The 14,237-nt window shown below is 39.8% G+C and overlaps 1 protein-coding gene across 1 annotated transcript in view; it reads left to right on the forward strand.

Annotated features, from left to right (window-relative positions):
- The window catches only part of LOC127438107 (SWI/SNF-related matrix-associated actin-dependent regulator of chromatin subfamily D member 1), a 9,912-nt gene extending 1,194 nt beyond the window's left edge, over positions 1 to 8,718 (forward strand). The window contains exons 3-13 of the mRNA XM_051693378.1: positions 72 to 114; positions 266 to 388; positions 1,147 to 1,269; positions 2,264 to 2,380; positions 2,505 to 2,606; positions 2,822 to 2,983; positions 4,305 to 4,402; positions 4,490 to 4,625; positions 6,756 to 6,878; positions 7,330 to 7,431; positions 7,535 to 8,718. Of these exons, the coding sequence (XP_051549338.1) occupies positions 72 to 114; positions 266 to 388; positions 1,147 to 1,269; positions 2,264 to 2,380; positions 2,505 to 2,606; positions 2,822 to 2,983; positions 4,305 to 4,402; positions 4,490 to 4,625; positions 6,756 to 6,878; positions 7,330 to 7,431; positions 7,535 to 7,588 (1,183 nt within the window). The 3' untranslated portion in view covers positions 7,589 to 8,718. The remainder of the gene's footprint in view (positions 1 to 71; positions 115 to 265; positions 389 to 1,146; positions 1,270 to 2,263; positions 2,381 to 2,504; positions 2,607 to 2,821; positions 2,984 to 4,304; positions 4,403 to 4,489; positions 4,626 to 6,755; positions 6,879 to 7,329; positions 7,432 to 7,534) is intronic.
- The last annotated feature ends 5,519 nt before the right edge of the window (positions 8,719 to 14,237 follow it).

Genomic DNA, 14,237 nt, shown 5'->3' on the forward strand with positions numbered 1-14,237 from the left:
TACTTGTTAGTGAATAAATTATTTCTGTCGGAAGCTGATCTCATTACATGGATTGTATTTCTCTGTTATAGTGCCAAGAAGAAGAAAATGGCAGATAAAATTCTACCTCAAAGAGTAAGTGCCCATAAAATCTGTTGTTTTAAGTCTTCAGATCAAATGTAGCTAATGCATCTAGTTTTACAACCACTTGAAGCTGTTAGCGAAAGCCCTTCGTATTTATTTCCTGGATGTGCAGATAAATCGTTTTTTTTTTTGTCTTCATCAGATCAGAGAGCTTGTTCCAGAGTCTCAAGCGTACATGGATCTGCTAGCGTTTGAGCGTAAACTCGATCAAACCATCATGCGCAAGAGACTCGATATTCAGGAAGCTCTCAAGAGACCAATCAAGGTAAACCTGGATATTTTTGATATTTCCGACATTGTTGTGCCATGCTAACCCAGCGACGAGTATTGTGCCTGTCCACACTGAAAACGAAAATGCTGCGCGACCAGGGCCGGTACTATTGGGCAGGCTTTGGAGGGGCATTTTGATCTTTAGAGTGGGCAAGTTGTTGTCTCTTTTTTGGCGGGGGGGGCTTGATCATTTCGCCATCTGACCGGAACTGGGGGGGCACAAGAAAATTCTACAGGGACAATGGCCCCTCCCCTTAGATCCAGCCATGTGCACGACCCTACACTATCAAAGCCTGTCTGAACATATTTTATGGTTTATATTAGAGGTCGACTGTTAGTGGATTTTGCTGATACCGGTAGCTGAGTTGGTGGTATTGGCTAATAACGATTAGTCGACCGATAGTTTTTAAAATCGATTTATAATATGTCCAATTATTTCGAAATTATGAAAAAAAAATATCAACTTAGATTTTTAGTTCCAAAAAGCATCTATCGGCACCGATTAATGGGTAAAACCGATATATCGGTCTACGTCTAGTTTTAATACAGCAATAAACTGCAAAACACGGCATAACGGTCAAAAATGTCCGTCTAGCACGTTTACGTAGTAAAGAAGTGCCGTCGGATGGCCCGTTCACATCGGATGCGTTTTTGCTTTAAAAAGATAACATCTGAGCTTCCATCAATGTAACTGAACTGTTCTCTTGTGATTTGTTTAAATATTGGCACTCAACACCTTGATGTTCTATGCAGCAAAAGCGGAAGCTGCGTATATTTATCTCCAACACTTTCAATCCGGCCAAACCCGATGCTGAGGACGGAGAGGGAACTGTTGCATCATGGGAGCTGCGTGTGGAAGGGCGACTTCTGGAGGACGTAAGCGAAATTCTCACATTTCATAGTCTTTCGTTAGTGGTGTTTGTTTTAGCAAGGTGCTAGTATTATTGTTGCCTAGACCCTAAATCCCTAAACCAGTGGTTCTCAAACCTGTCCAGGAGGTTCCTCGACACTACACATTTTGGATGCTGCCTCAATCAAACACACCTGATTGAACTCATCAGCTCGTTAGTTAATCAGAAAAGGGTGACATGCAAAATGTGCTGTGCTGGGGGGCCTCCAGGACCGGTTTGAGAACCACTGCCCTAAACCAACTCTTCTTCCGATAAAACTTTGGCGCTTAACTCGTCCTGCTCTGTTTGTTGTACAACCATGAATGTGTATCAATTGATCGGATTGATGCAAGGTGTGCTATGACTTTTATAAGCAATCTGGCGTTCAACGTTTGCCAAGTAGGTAAAAACTGGCAAAAATGCCCATAGACTTAACACTGAAAAGGGAGCAAGGGGCTCATATCTACGAAACAGAAAACCGTAGAGACATGGAGTTGGCCTGTTTTCACTTGGGACAGTAATTGAAACCCTAGCAACCACCATGACAACCTTGCAACCACATAGCAACGCCCTAGCAACCACCCGGAGCACCATATTGTGGCACCAGAATGTGGTAGAGACATGGGGGTGGCCTCTTTTCACTTGGGACTGTAAGATAAGTTTAGAGACACCCTAGCAACCACCCACAACCACATAGCAACGCCTTAGCAACAACCTAGAGCACCATATCTCAGCACCAGAATGTCGTAGAGACATGGGGGTGGCCTCTTTTTACTTGTGACTGTAAGGTAAGTTTAGAGACACCCTAGCAACCACATAGCAACACCTTAGCAACAACCTAGAGCACCATATCTTGGCACTAGAATGTCATAGAGACATGGGGGTTGGCTTGTTAGATTCGTGGCAGTGCACTAAGGCCTTGGAGGGACTTGGTGGTGAGTTCTTATCTCACTGAATGTGTTTATATGTTTGTCTCTCAGACTGCTGTGTCCAAGTATGAAGCCACCAAACAGAAGAGGAAGTTCTCCTCTTTTTTTAAGTCCTTAGTGATAGAGTTGGACAAAGACTTGTATGGACCTGACAATCATTTGGTGGAGGTGAGAATTTTTAAAATGTAATACCTACACTAGAGTCCTGGTCTACTGGTTTTAAGACTTAACAATGATTTAATTCAAAGGCCATGCCAGATGTTGAAGTTTTCATTGTGTTTAATGTTTTCAGTGGCACAGAACGGCTACAACTCAGGAAACTGATGGATTTCAGGTGAAGAGACCCGGAGATGTTGGTGTGCGCTGTACTGTACTGCTCATGCTTGACTACCAGGTGAGATAGTCAGAAACTGAAAGTTTCATATCTGCTCTGAGAACATTTCTTTACGATTGAAATAAGCCAATGCTGATAGAGATAAAGAAAGAAACCTCTACCAGATGGCGCAGTTCCACTTTGATAAACGTCCCCATTGGCTAATATCCAGAATACACTGCTGATTAAGTCTAACTTTGAATGATTGTGATGGGGAAACCTCAATCTCTCTCCAGCCTCCTCAGTTTAAGTTGGACCCCAGACTGGCGAGGTTGCTGGGCATCCACACTCAAACTCGACCCGTGATCATTCAGGCTCTGTGGCAGTATGTGAAGACCCATAAACTGCAGGACCCCCATGAGCGAGAGTTCATCAACTGTGACAAGTATCTCCAACAGGTAACGAATGCTTATGACTTTATCTGCTTATGACTTTATATTTGGTTCTTCAGTAAACTTTGATTAAAATCAATACATTTAAGATAAGTTGGATTTAAAGTGCGTTTTCAATAAAATTGTGATGTCATAAGTGTACATTAAACCTCAAAGGACTTGTAGTTGCACAGAGGCAGGTTTTTGAATTGGTGTGTATTGTTTTTCCTGGCCAAAAAGTCCCACTTAGACAGGAAGGTGCTGTCTAATCCAACAAATAAAGCACTCTACGTTACATTTCAGTGTAGTTAACAAATCTGAAATTGATGATACCGCAATCTATTAGCGAACTAGTGAACTCCAGGGGTGGTAGCCAACGTCTTTTACCACTGAGCTACCCAGGCCCCCTGTTTAGGCTTTTTTTCAAATTCCCTAAACTGAGACTAAAATTTGAAACATTAAAGAGCACCTATTATGGTTTTTCAAATATTACCTTTCATGTAGTGTGTTATATAGCTGTTTGTTAATGTAAAAAAAGTGCACAGTTTCAAAAATCAAAGTGCACGACAAATGGAGTTATTGACTCCCAAAAGAAAGAACCGATTCTGAACACCTGAAACGAGTCGTTAGTAATTCCAGACTTACTTCCTGTACTAACCTACGTAATTTGGTAACAACAAACCCGCCTCTGGTCATCATTGGCTGCTCGCGAACAGCTTTGACCCGGCCTCAAACACTACACTAAGAGCTAGACCAATCAAAACAGACTGGGACATCTGACCAATCAGAGCAGAGTAGGCTCTCTGAAAGGAGGAGTTTAGAATGAATCCTTTATAACGGATCACTGAACGAGTCGTTTTTGACACTGGGAAAAAAAGGTAATGCTGCAATTTAAATTATGAGCAAATTAAAGTGTTTTTTGAACTTGGATGCATGTAAATCTATTGTAAAATTAGGCACGTTTAAAAACCATAATAGGTGCTTTTTAACTCCTATAGCTTTCAAGATACATCCACCAAATTTGGCACAGACCTTCAGACTGTTCTGGAATGGTGTGCTAAGGTTTTTCAAACCGATTTGACATGTTGATGATGATCAAAAATGGGAACAATCCCAAAGATGTACATTAACGGAATGTACAAATGGGCCAACGGAATGCTCATTGATTTAAACTCCAGCTGTCAAAAATTCAAATGTAAACAAACCCACGAAAGGGCTTTAAGTTGCACTCTTTCTCTCTCTCTCATATAATTACCTAAAGTCACATCCATTAACGAGAAGAGGATTTCTAATCCTAGTGATTTTAGAACCATCTTCATTGGAATAATCATCACGGTTCTTGTTCCAGATCTTTGAGACCCAGAGGATGAAGTTCTCAGAGATCCCTCAGCGTCTGCATGCACTACTGATGCCCCCCGAGCCAATCATCATCAACCACGTCATAAGGTAACCCTTGGCAACGTGATGCCACTCAGTCACTGTTACCGACTCCTGTGTATGAATTACTGTCTGAACTTAAATGTTCTGTCTCAGCGTGGATCCCAACGATCAGAAGAAGACCGCGTGTTATGATATTGATGTTGAGGTGGACGACACGCTGAAGACGCAGATGAACTCTTTCCTGCTGTCAACAGCCAGTCAGCAAGAGATTGCAGGCCTTGACAACAAGGTACAGAAGTGAAAATGCTTCAACTTTCAAACTTTTTTTCTTGGCTGCAATGGTTGCTTGAAATAATGGTTTTTCGGACTGAATACAAACCACTCTTAAAGCCATTTATGAAGTACTGTTAAAACACCAAAAAATATTGCCCAGCAGTGTAGGTCACTACGTTCTGGTTTTATAAACAGTCCTCAAAGTGTTCACTGTAGGGGTGAGAGCTACTGTTCTCCATCACAATGAAGAGCTGCAGTGGTTTTTTGTGTAACGCCCTGTTCTTGTTCATAGCGAATCAGAGTGACTCTGAATAAACACAAAATACAGTTTTCAAATATATATATATTTTATTGAAGCAAAAAACTTATCCAACACCTACATCACCCATGTGAAAAACGAACTACCCCCTTAAACTTAATAGCTGGTTGTGCCACCTTTAGCAGCAACAACTGCAACCAAACACTTCTGATAACTGGAGATCAGTCTTTCACAACACTGTGGGGGAAATTTGGCCTACTCTTCTTTGCAGAACTGCTTTAGTTCAGCCACATTGGAGAGTTTACGAGCATGAACTGCCCATTTAAGGTCCTGCCACAGCATCTCAATGGGGTTCAAGTCAGGACTTTGTCTAGGCCACTCCAAAACTTTAATTTGGCTTCTTTTGAGCCATTCAGAGGTGGACTTACTCCAATGCTTTGGATCATTGTCTAAGTTTTGCTTGAGCTTCAACTCATGGACTGATGACTGGACGTTCTCCTTTAGGATTTTCTGGTAGAGAGCAGAATTCATGTTTCCCTCAATTATTGCAAGTCGCCCTGAAGCAGCAAAGCATCCCCACACCATCACACTCCCACCACCATGCTTGACCGTAGGTATGATCTTCTTTTTGTTGAATTCTGTGTTTGATTTATGGAAGATGTAATGGGACCCCTGTCTTCCAAACAGTTCCACTTTCGACTCATCAGTCCACAGAATATTAGCAGTGGTTTTCACCTCGCCGCTCTTCCATGGATGGCATTTTTGCCCAGTGTCTTTCTGATAGTGGAGTCATGAACAGTGACCTTTATTGATGCGAGTGAGGCCTGCAGTTCCTTGGATGTTGTCCTTGGCTTATTTGTGACTTCCTGGATGAGTCGTCGCTGTGCTCTTGGAGGAAGTTTGGAAGGTCGGCCACTTCTGGGAAGGTTCACTACTGTGCCAAGTTTTCTCCATTTGGAGATAACAGCTCTCACTGTGGTTCTTTGGAGTCCCAGAGCCTTTGAAATAGCTTTGTAACCCTTCCCAGACTGATGTATTTCAATCACCTTTTTCCTCATCATTTCTGGTATTTCTTTCTCGCTTGGCATCGTGTGCTACAGAGCGAGACCTTTTAGCCAACTTCATGCAGCTGAAAAAGTTGTATTCAGGTGTTAATTTGATTGAACAGGGCTGACAGTAATCAGGTCTGGGTGTGTCTAGTCCAGCTGAACCCCATTATGAATGCAGTTTCATAGATTTGGGGATTTAGTAACTAAGGGGAGGGGGGCAGATACTTTTTCACACAGGCCCAGTTGGTATTGGATAACTCTTTTGCTTCAATAAATAACATTATCATTTAAAAACTGTATTTTGTGTTTACTCAGATTACCTTTTATTTTATGTTTGATTTTGTTTGTATTTTTGAAACAATTTAGTATGAGAGAGACAAAATCAGGATGGAGGCAAATACTTTTTCACAGCACTGTTTATATAACGTCAAATGTTCTCTGATTGGCTGGTTACGTTGCACAACATTACTTGTCATTGGAAACTGTCAGATCATGTCTGGTTAGTAAACATTGTAGTGTACATTTTCAGATATTTTTAGGTGAATATAGTGTAAGATAAACGGTTAGTTCATTAAATGTTTAAACTTCTCCATTGCTGTCATTAATTTGTGTTTTATACCGCCGCCATAACGGCCACTCTGCTCACTAAATATCGGTTTTCGCCAAATAAAAACCCATAACAGTTGACCACCAGTTTTATTTGTTAGCAAGGATGCACCGATATGAACAATTTGGCTAAGAGACCGATAACATTTACATTTATCGAATGATACGGATATGGCCACCAACATATCGTGCATCCCTATGATTAACACGTTTGTTTGCTCTTGTCTTTCAGATTCATGAGACCATTGAAACCATTAACCAGCTGAAGACTCAGAGGGAGTTCATGTTGAGTTTTGCTCGAGACCCGCAGGGCTTCATCAACGACTGGCTGCAGTCACAGTGCAGGGACCTGAAGGTAAGAAACCTGCCCACCAATCAGCTTTCAGCTCCAACACTGGACTTGAATAAATTTGGCGTTCCATCAAAAACAAGATCTATGATTATATTCCCCTTGCAAAAAGTACTTTGGTGGTACCGTTGGGATTTATAATGGGACCTTAAATTCTACGCTCACCAATAGACAGAACGGTTTGTTTAACCTTCGCTCAAGCTGTGGTCATTCAATGTTGAGGGTTGGTTGCTGGACTGTCTGGACTAATAATGACATGGGAGGGTGGTTGGGGTTGTTTTAGAGCCGTTTGTAATTGAGGGTTGCTGCAGCAGTTGGCTCAAGCCATTTTTATGGTAGATCTAAAATGTGAAGTCTGTTGCAAAGCAATTATGTATTTTGTCTTAAACGTTTGTCGCACCAGAAGGCCAACGGTTAAATATCGTTCTGGTGACATGTGAATTGCGTGTCCTTTCAGACGATGACGGATGTGGTTGGAAACCCGGAGGAGGAGAGGAGAGCCGAGTTCTACTTCCAGCCCTGGGCTCAGGAGGCCGTCTGCCGTTATTTCTATTCAAAGGTGAAGCTTTATGCAATAATCAGACATTTTTGATTAGATTGAAAAGGTTGCAATGTTGAACCAACAGAATTAACATTTCTCTCACGCAATCTCTTTCTATCAGGTCCAACAAAGGCGACAGGAACTGGAACAGGCTCTTGGCATCAGAAACACATAAGCTTGTGCTCGTTCGACAGGTCCAGATGGGGTTCTGGGTAGCACATTTCCTGCTTCAGACCTTGATCACTACAGTTACATTACAGTTTAGCTTGTGTTGTCCTGCTGTAGCTGCCCAGGAGACCCCTATCTAGGAATTACCTTTATTTTTGTGACTTGGGCCAAACTGACACCCCCTAAAATCCATGTTTTTACCTCTATAATCCAAGCTTCCCAATGCAGTTAGTGATGAACGTTTATTTTTCCAAGCTGATTTTGAGATCGGTCATTCTGGAACAATTAGTTTTCCAACCAAATCACACATCACTTATAGACATGATGGTATTGCTGGTTTCCCTAAAAACTGACAAGAAATGTTTTTCGGAGGGGTCCGTTATTTTTTTGTATTGATAAATATGGTCTTTGATATTTTAATGTTTGTCATAATATGAGCTATATGGAGATCTAGTGTAGTTAAGTGTAGATGCGATTAAGGATGTAGTTTAGTTCCTCAGCTCTAAGATTATTTAGAGGAAGTTCCTTGAACAATTCCGTTGCCGTTATGCACAACCCATTGGTCAAGTTTTCAGAAGTTTCAGAAATCACGCAATTGTTTTAGTGTGCCGTTTGTTAGCGAATGACGCTCCACAAGATTCGTCGTACTGCTGATCGACCTGTTTGCTTCTAGATATTTTGGTCCTGGACTGTGCCGTAGTTCCACTCTTACCTCAGCTTGTTTTACTGGTGAATATATTTGGAGAATTGCTATTAAGATTTGCTGGTTAATTTGATAAAGTAATTATAGACTATATAGTCGACTTGTCTGTGCTAAATGACAATATGGAAAACCTGCCACTGCAAATATTAATAGTTCTTGGCTACATAAAATCGTTTTATTGTTACGCTGAAGATAGACCATGGGTTCTTGCACCCAAGTAATTTAAAGCGTTTAGAAGTCGAGTGCTGAAGACTTCAATATTCTGAGTAGTTTAACTTTGTGTCTTTTTCTGAAGTCATGAAATGCATTTTTGTTTTCGAGATTAATTTTATACCTTGTTTTTCTTATTTTTTTTTTCTTTAATGGACCAATTATTATTGTATTTCCCTGTTAGCCCTTGTGTTATAATAAAGATTATCTTGTATTGACGCTCACCTGTGTCAAGTGTAATTTGGCGTTCCAGATTTAATCTTTTTCAAAGGCTTAACTTGCACTTTTGTTAGCCGAAATACGATCAAAACTTGAACGCAAGTCTGAAGCGATTTTCGGAGTGAAATCTGTCGAGGATTGTCTCACACGAGCCAAATTGTCTTGCCACCACTAGCAAAGTTAACTAAATGTCAAATATCGTAATATTTTTTTTTTTAAACAAAAAACTCATGTTTTTGTGGTTTTATTTATTTTTTTATCCCTTTTCTCCCAATTTGGAATGCCCAATTCCCATTACTTAGTAGGTCCTCATGGTGGCGCGGTTACCTCAATCCGGGTGGTGGAGGACAAGTCTCTCTCCGTCAATCCTCGCATCTTATCACGTGACTCGTTGTGCATGACACCGCGGAGACTCACAGCATGTGGAGGCTCATGCTACTCTCCGAGATCCACGCACAACTTACCACACGCCCCGTTGAGAGCGAGAACCCCTAATCACGACCACGAGGAGGTTACCCCATGTGACTCTACCCTCCCTAGCAACCGGGCCAATTTGGTTGCTTAGGAGACCTGGCTGGACCCTGGATTCCAACTCATGACTATACTCACTGAGCTACACAGGCCCCCTGTTTTTGTGATATTTAAATATATACAGTGATAAATTATTATAAAAGGCAAATTTAAGGCTTAAATTTAATGATCCACAGTCAGTGTCGCAAATTTGTTGTGGCTGCAAGCTTTCAGCTTCAAACTACTACCACACCTATCACCGCACATACACGCGCTGTAGTAGCTGGACTTTCTTTTCTTTCTTTATGGACATGACGTAAACACGCACGGACGAATGACAGTAGTAGTATGCAATTTCCCGTCAAATCCATCCCTACAGCTCTAAAATATTTATTGTTATAGGCTTAACACAGTGAACCGGGGTAAGGCAAAAACATGGTTTGGAAGACAGTTTGTTGGTTTACTTGCTCAGTTATTTTGTTCATTTCTAACAAAAACATCTTACATGGTGTAGCTTAAAGGTTAATCGATACCGATCCTAACGGAAAGTGTGTGAACTGCCAACTGTCCCTATAGTTCCCTCAGACTTGGGAGGTTAACCCTTGTTCGTTACTCAGAAGTCCTTGGAGGACAAAAATGTCCACGTCAAAAAACTGCCATAATATTATATATTAATATTATTTTCCACTTTCAATGAGTTAATTTTATTAACCAACATCAGTCCTGATCGTAACTACCAAATATTCATTCATTTTCAGGATTTTAACCCTTTAAATGCCAGTTTGTTTACATAATGCCACTGTTGTTTTTACACACACACACACACACACACACACTCTGACATCCATACCACACACACACAATTTTAGCTGCATCATTTATTCAACTGTCCTGCAGTGCTCTATAATACAGCAAACAGAAAATAGGGGAAAAGCTTGTATTTGCTCCATAGGCTAAACATGAATAAAATGGCGCCATCTGGTGGAAAATATGAAACATGTAAATTTTGAAGCCAGGGCTCCGGAATGAAAGCATAATATTGTAGAATTCATGATTTTATGCTTTAATGGCACTGGGATCAAATATTGCAGTTTTAATGGGTTTCAATGGGGACATTTTTGTCCTGAAGGTCCTGAGTGTAACTATTTTGTGTACACAGTGTATTATAGATGTATTATAGGAACTGAGGCTGAAATATAAAAATTCCAAAATTATGTCGTTGGCATTAACACAGCCAAAGTGATCGAAAAAACATAAATAGATTGCGTTAACTCCCGTCTATGAGGAAACAATGAGATGCATTCACGGACCATAAAAGCGCTCCGGTCCGTCCGGCTCTCTAAGGTGGCCTTCAGCCCGTCCAGCAGGGACCGACGCTCAGCATGACCACAAAGAGAGTCTGCATTATTGGCTCCGGCAACTGGTGCGTGAATATTTTACATGGGATATCATGTCTTATAATAGAGCAATGCAACTGAGATTGATGGACTGTATTATATGTGGAAATTGGTTATTTTAAGGCACAAAAAAAGTTGCTTAAATGCAGTATATTGCATTGCTTTCCTATGCAAATCACTTAAGATGTCTGTTTCTTATAATGCACTTGAAATATACAATTATGTGTCCTCTTTTGATTATCTGTATTCGCTCAGGTTATATTTGTGAGTAATGATTGACCCGGGTGTCCGGTCATCCCGTTAAACCGAAAGAGAAGACTTTATAAACTTCAGAGAGGTTTATGGCGTTGCAGATACTGAAAGCGTAATGTGATACGAGTCAGATTAGCATCATTATCCATTATTAGTCTCTTCTTATATTGCAAGGAAAGTTCCTGTCTCAGATGTTAAAGATTAGATTATTCAGTTTATATTTAGAAGTGCACTAGGCTACCATGGTTCAGTAATGGTCTCGGATTGTAATACCATGATACTCTTTGATTACCATATTCATGCATGTTATTTACATGATACTACAAGGTACTTCAAAGAATATCATGGTGCAATGGGGCTAAAGGCACAACTTAAACAGTGGCGGAGCTAAGGGGTGATCGTGGCCACCATGAACCGAAGTTACTTCAAACCCAGATAGCACATGTACATCTCTGAGATGTCTATTTACAGTTAGTGCGTTTAATCTGGAAAGCATCACAGTCTAATTAACATCTGCTAAACATCTTAAAAAGATCAGATTCACATTCTAAATCGTAAACATCTCAAAGACATCTGCTGAAGGTCTTATTGACAGCCGAGACATATTTATTGACATACGTCTAATAGATGTATTACAGATGAGCAAACAATGTAAAAAATACGTCTTCCAGATGTAAACACACATCAAATAGACGTCTGGGTGATGTACATGTGCTATTCCTCTCGGATGTCAATAAGACCTTCAGCAGATGTCTTTGAGATGTTTATGATTTAGAATGTAAATCTGATCTTTTTAAAAAACATGAAGTTTTTTGTTTTTATTTTTTTAGGTTTTTTGGGATTTTTGTTTTTGTTTGTTTTTTTGTCTGGTTCTTTGTTTTGTGTTTTAGGTTTTGTCTTTGGTGTTTTGTGTTTTTGTTTTGTTTGGTTTTGTCTGTGTTTTGTGTTTTTTGTTTTTGTCAGGTTTGGTGTTTTATTTTGAAGTTTTTTGGTTTGGGTTTTTTTTGGGGGGGGGGGGGTTGTTTGGTTTTGTCTGGTTCTTTGTTTTGTGTTTTGTTTGGTTTTGTCTGTGTTTGGTGTTTTTTGTTTTTGTCAGGTTTGGTGTTTTATTTTGAAGTTTTTTGGTTTAGGGTTTTTTGTTTTTGGGGGGGCGTTGTTTGGTTTTGTCTGGTTTGTTTTATTTTGATTGTTTTGGGTTTTTTGTCTGGTTCTTTTGGGTTTTTTGTCTTTGGTGTTTTATTTTATTTTTTGTGTTTTTTGTTTTGATTTTGTGTTTGGTTTTGTCTGTATTTTTTGTTTGTTTTTTTTGGTTTTGTCTAGTTTGTGTTTTGGGTTTGGTTTGGTTTTGTCTGTGTTTGGTGTTTTTTGTTTTTGTCAGGTTTGGTGTTTTATTTTGAAGTTTTTTGGGGGGGGTTGTTTGGTTTTGTCTGGTTCTTTGTTTTGTGTTTTGTTTGGTTTTGTCTGTGTTTGGTGTTTTTTGTTTTTGTCAGGTTTGGTGTTTTATTTTGAAGTTTTTTGGTTTAGGGTTTTTTGTTTTTGGGGGGGTGTTGTTTGGTTTTGTCTGGTTTGTTTTATTTTGATTGTTTTGGGTTTTTTGTCTGGTTCTTTTGGGGTCTTTGTTTGGTGTTTTATTTTATTTTTTGTTTTTTTTGTTTTGATTGGTGTTTTTTTTTTTTTGATTTTGTGTTTGGTTTTGTCTTTTTTTGTTTGTTTTTTTTGGTTTGGTTTTGTCTTTTTTGGTGTGTTTGGTTTGGTTTGTATGTTTTTTGTTGTTGTGAATTTGGTTTGGATGTTTTTTGCTGTTTCTACAAAATTAATTGTGTTTGTTTTGTAGAATATTGTTGCTGTTGGCGCTGGTTTCTGTGATGGTCTAGACTTTGGTGACAACACTAAAGCCGCTGTGATCCGTGCGGGTCTGATGGAGATGATCGCTTTCGCTCAGATATTCTGCACAGCCAGTCCAGTTTCTCCTGCCACTTTTCTGGAGAGCTGTGGCATCGCTGACCTCATCACCACCTGCTACGGAGGACGTAATCGCAAAATCTGAGAAGCGTTTGCAAGAACAGGAAAAGTATATTTGTATGTATATTTGTTTAAAAGTTTATATATAATGTATGTCATTTTCATGAGGAATCATTTTCATTTCTCATTTCATTCCATGTTTTTAAATCATCTGCATCACCACATTAATAGGAGTGGTGGTGGCATAGTGGACTAAAGCACTATTAGATGATCAGTTCATTTTACATCAACGTATAATAAGTTACCATACGCAAAAAATGTAAATGCGTTTCAAAATACCCACTTCTATACGCACTAGCTCACACCGCAAACCTTCGTGAAAAAGAGGGCCGATGACGTCCTTTTCATATTTGGCTCCTAAGCTATGGAATAGTCTCCCTAACACTGTTCGGGATGCAGACACACTCTCTTTAAGGATTTATATCCCGAGGTTATCAGGTCCAGCTCCGTTCCTGCTTCATGTTGGACTCCACTGCTATGTGTCTCTGAGTGATGACGACTAAACGCAGCCGGTGCCAGCCAAACATCACTTCAGTCTATTACGATGGACTTCAGAGGATGAACTGATGCCATAAGATATGGGATACTTCATATGCCACTGCCTGAACCTTGGACTTAGGATAGACCTCACCGAAATTACTGGCCATAGAATTTCTATGACTTTGTAATTAATGGATAATTTAAAAAACACACTGTGTTTGCACTCTCAAATAGTACAATGCTACTAATAAATTCTTCTATATAATAAAAAGTGTATCCATAATTTTAAAAGTTTTACAGGTTATCTAGCGGCTATGACCATGGTGCAGACACGAGAGAGAAAAGGATCCCACTCTTTGCCAGTTTGTTATTACTGGATAATTAAAAAAATACACTGAGACTGAACCCTCAGTGTAAATTGTTTCCAATAAAATATTTTATATAATTTTAAAATTCCCTGATATTTCCAGGTTTCCAGCAACAATATCCACAGTGCAGGAGTCATCCTCGACAACCTGTTAGCCTGCCAGGCCCAGAGCACCAGCAACTAGAAATAAGAAAAGAGGATCAGGTGCCATGCATGAATTTGAGACTGAAGTACTATCGTTTTTAAAAGAAAAAAAAAAAGAAGAGGATGTTAGCAGCTTCCTGGTCTGCATTCGACCAGCACTCTCGCATCTACCCAGGGAAACCAGTTCACTACAAATACAGATGATGCAACTGATGCATGACGCAGAGTACAGGTCCCAAGCACGTGATTCTTAGTGGGTATTATGAAGCATTGCTTAGTAATATGTTCCCATGAGTTAAATTAGTTGTGTAAGTTGTTTTTTTAAATACTGTATTCTAACACAAAGTAAAAG

Source organism: Myxocyprinus asiaticus, chromosome 49 (assembly GCF_019703515.2).
Source record: "Myxocyprinus asiaticus isolate MX2 ecotype Aquarium Trade chromosome 49, UBuf_Myxa_2, whole genome shotgun sequence".
Taxonomy (NCBI): Eukaryota; Metazoa; Chordata; class Actinopteri; order Cypriniformes; family Catostomidae; genus Myxocyprinus; species Myxocyprinus asiaticus.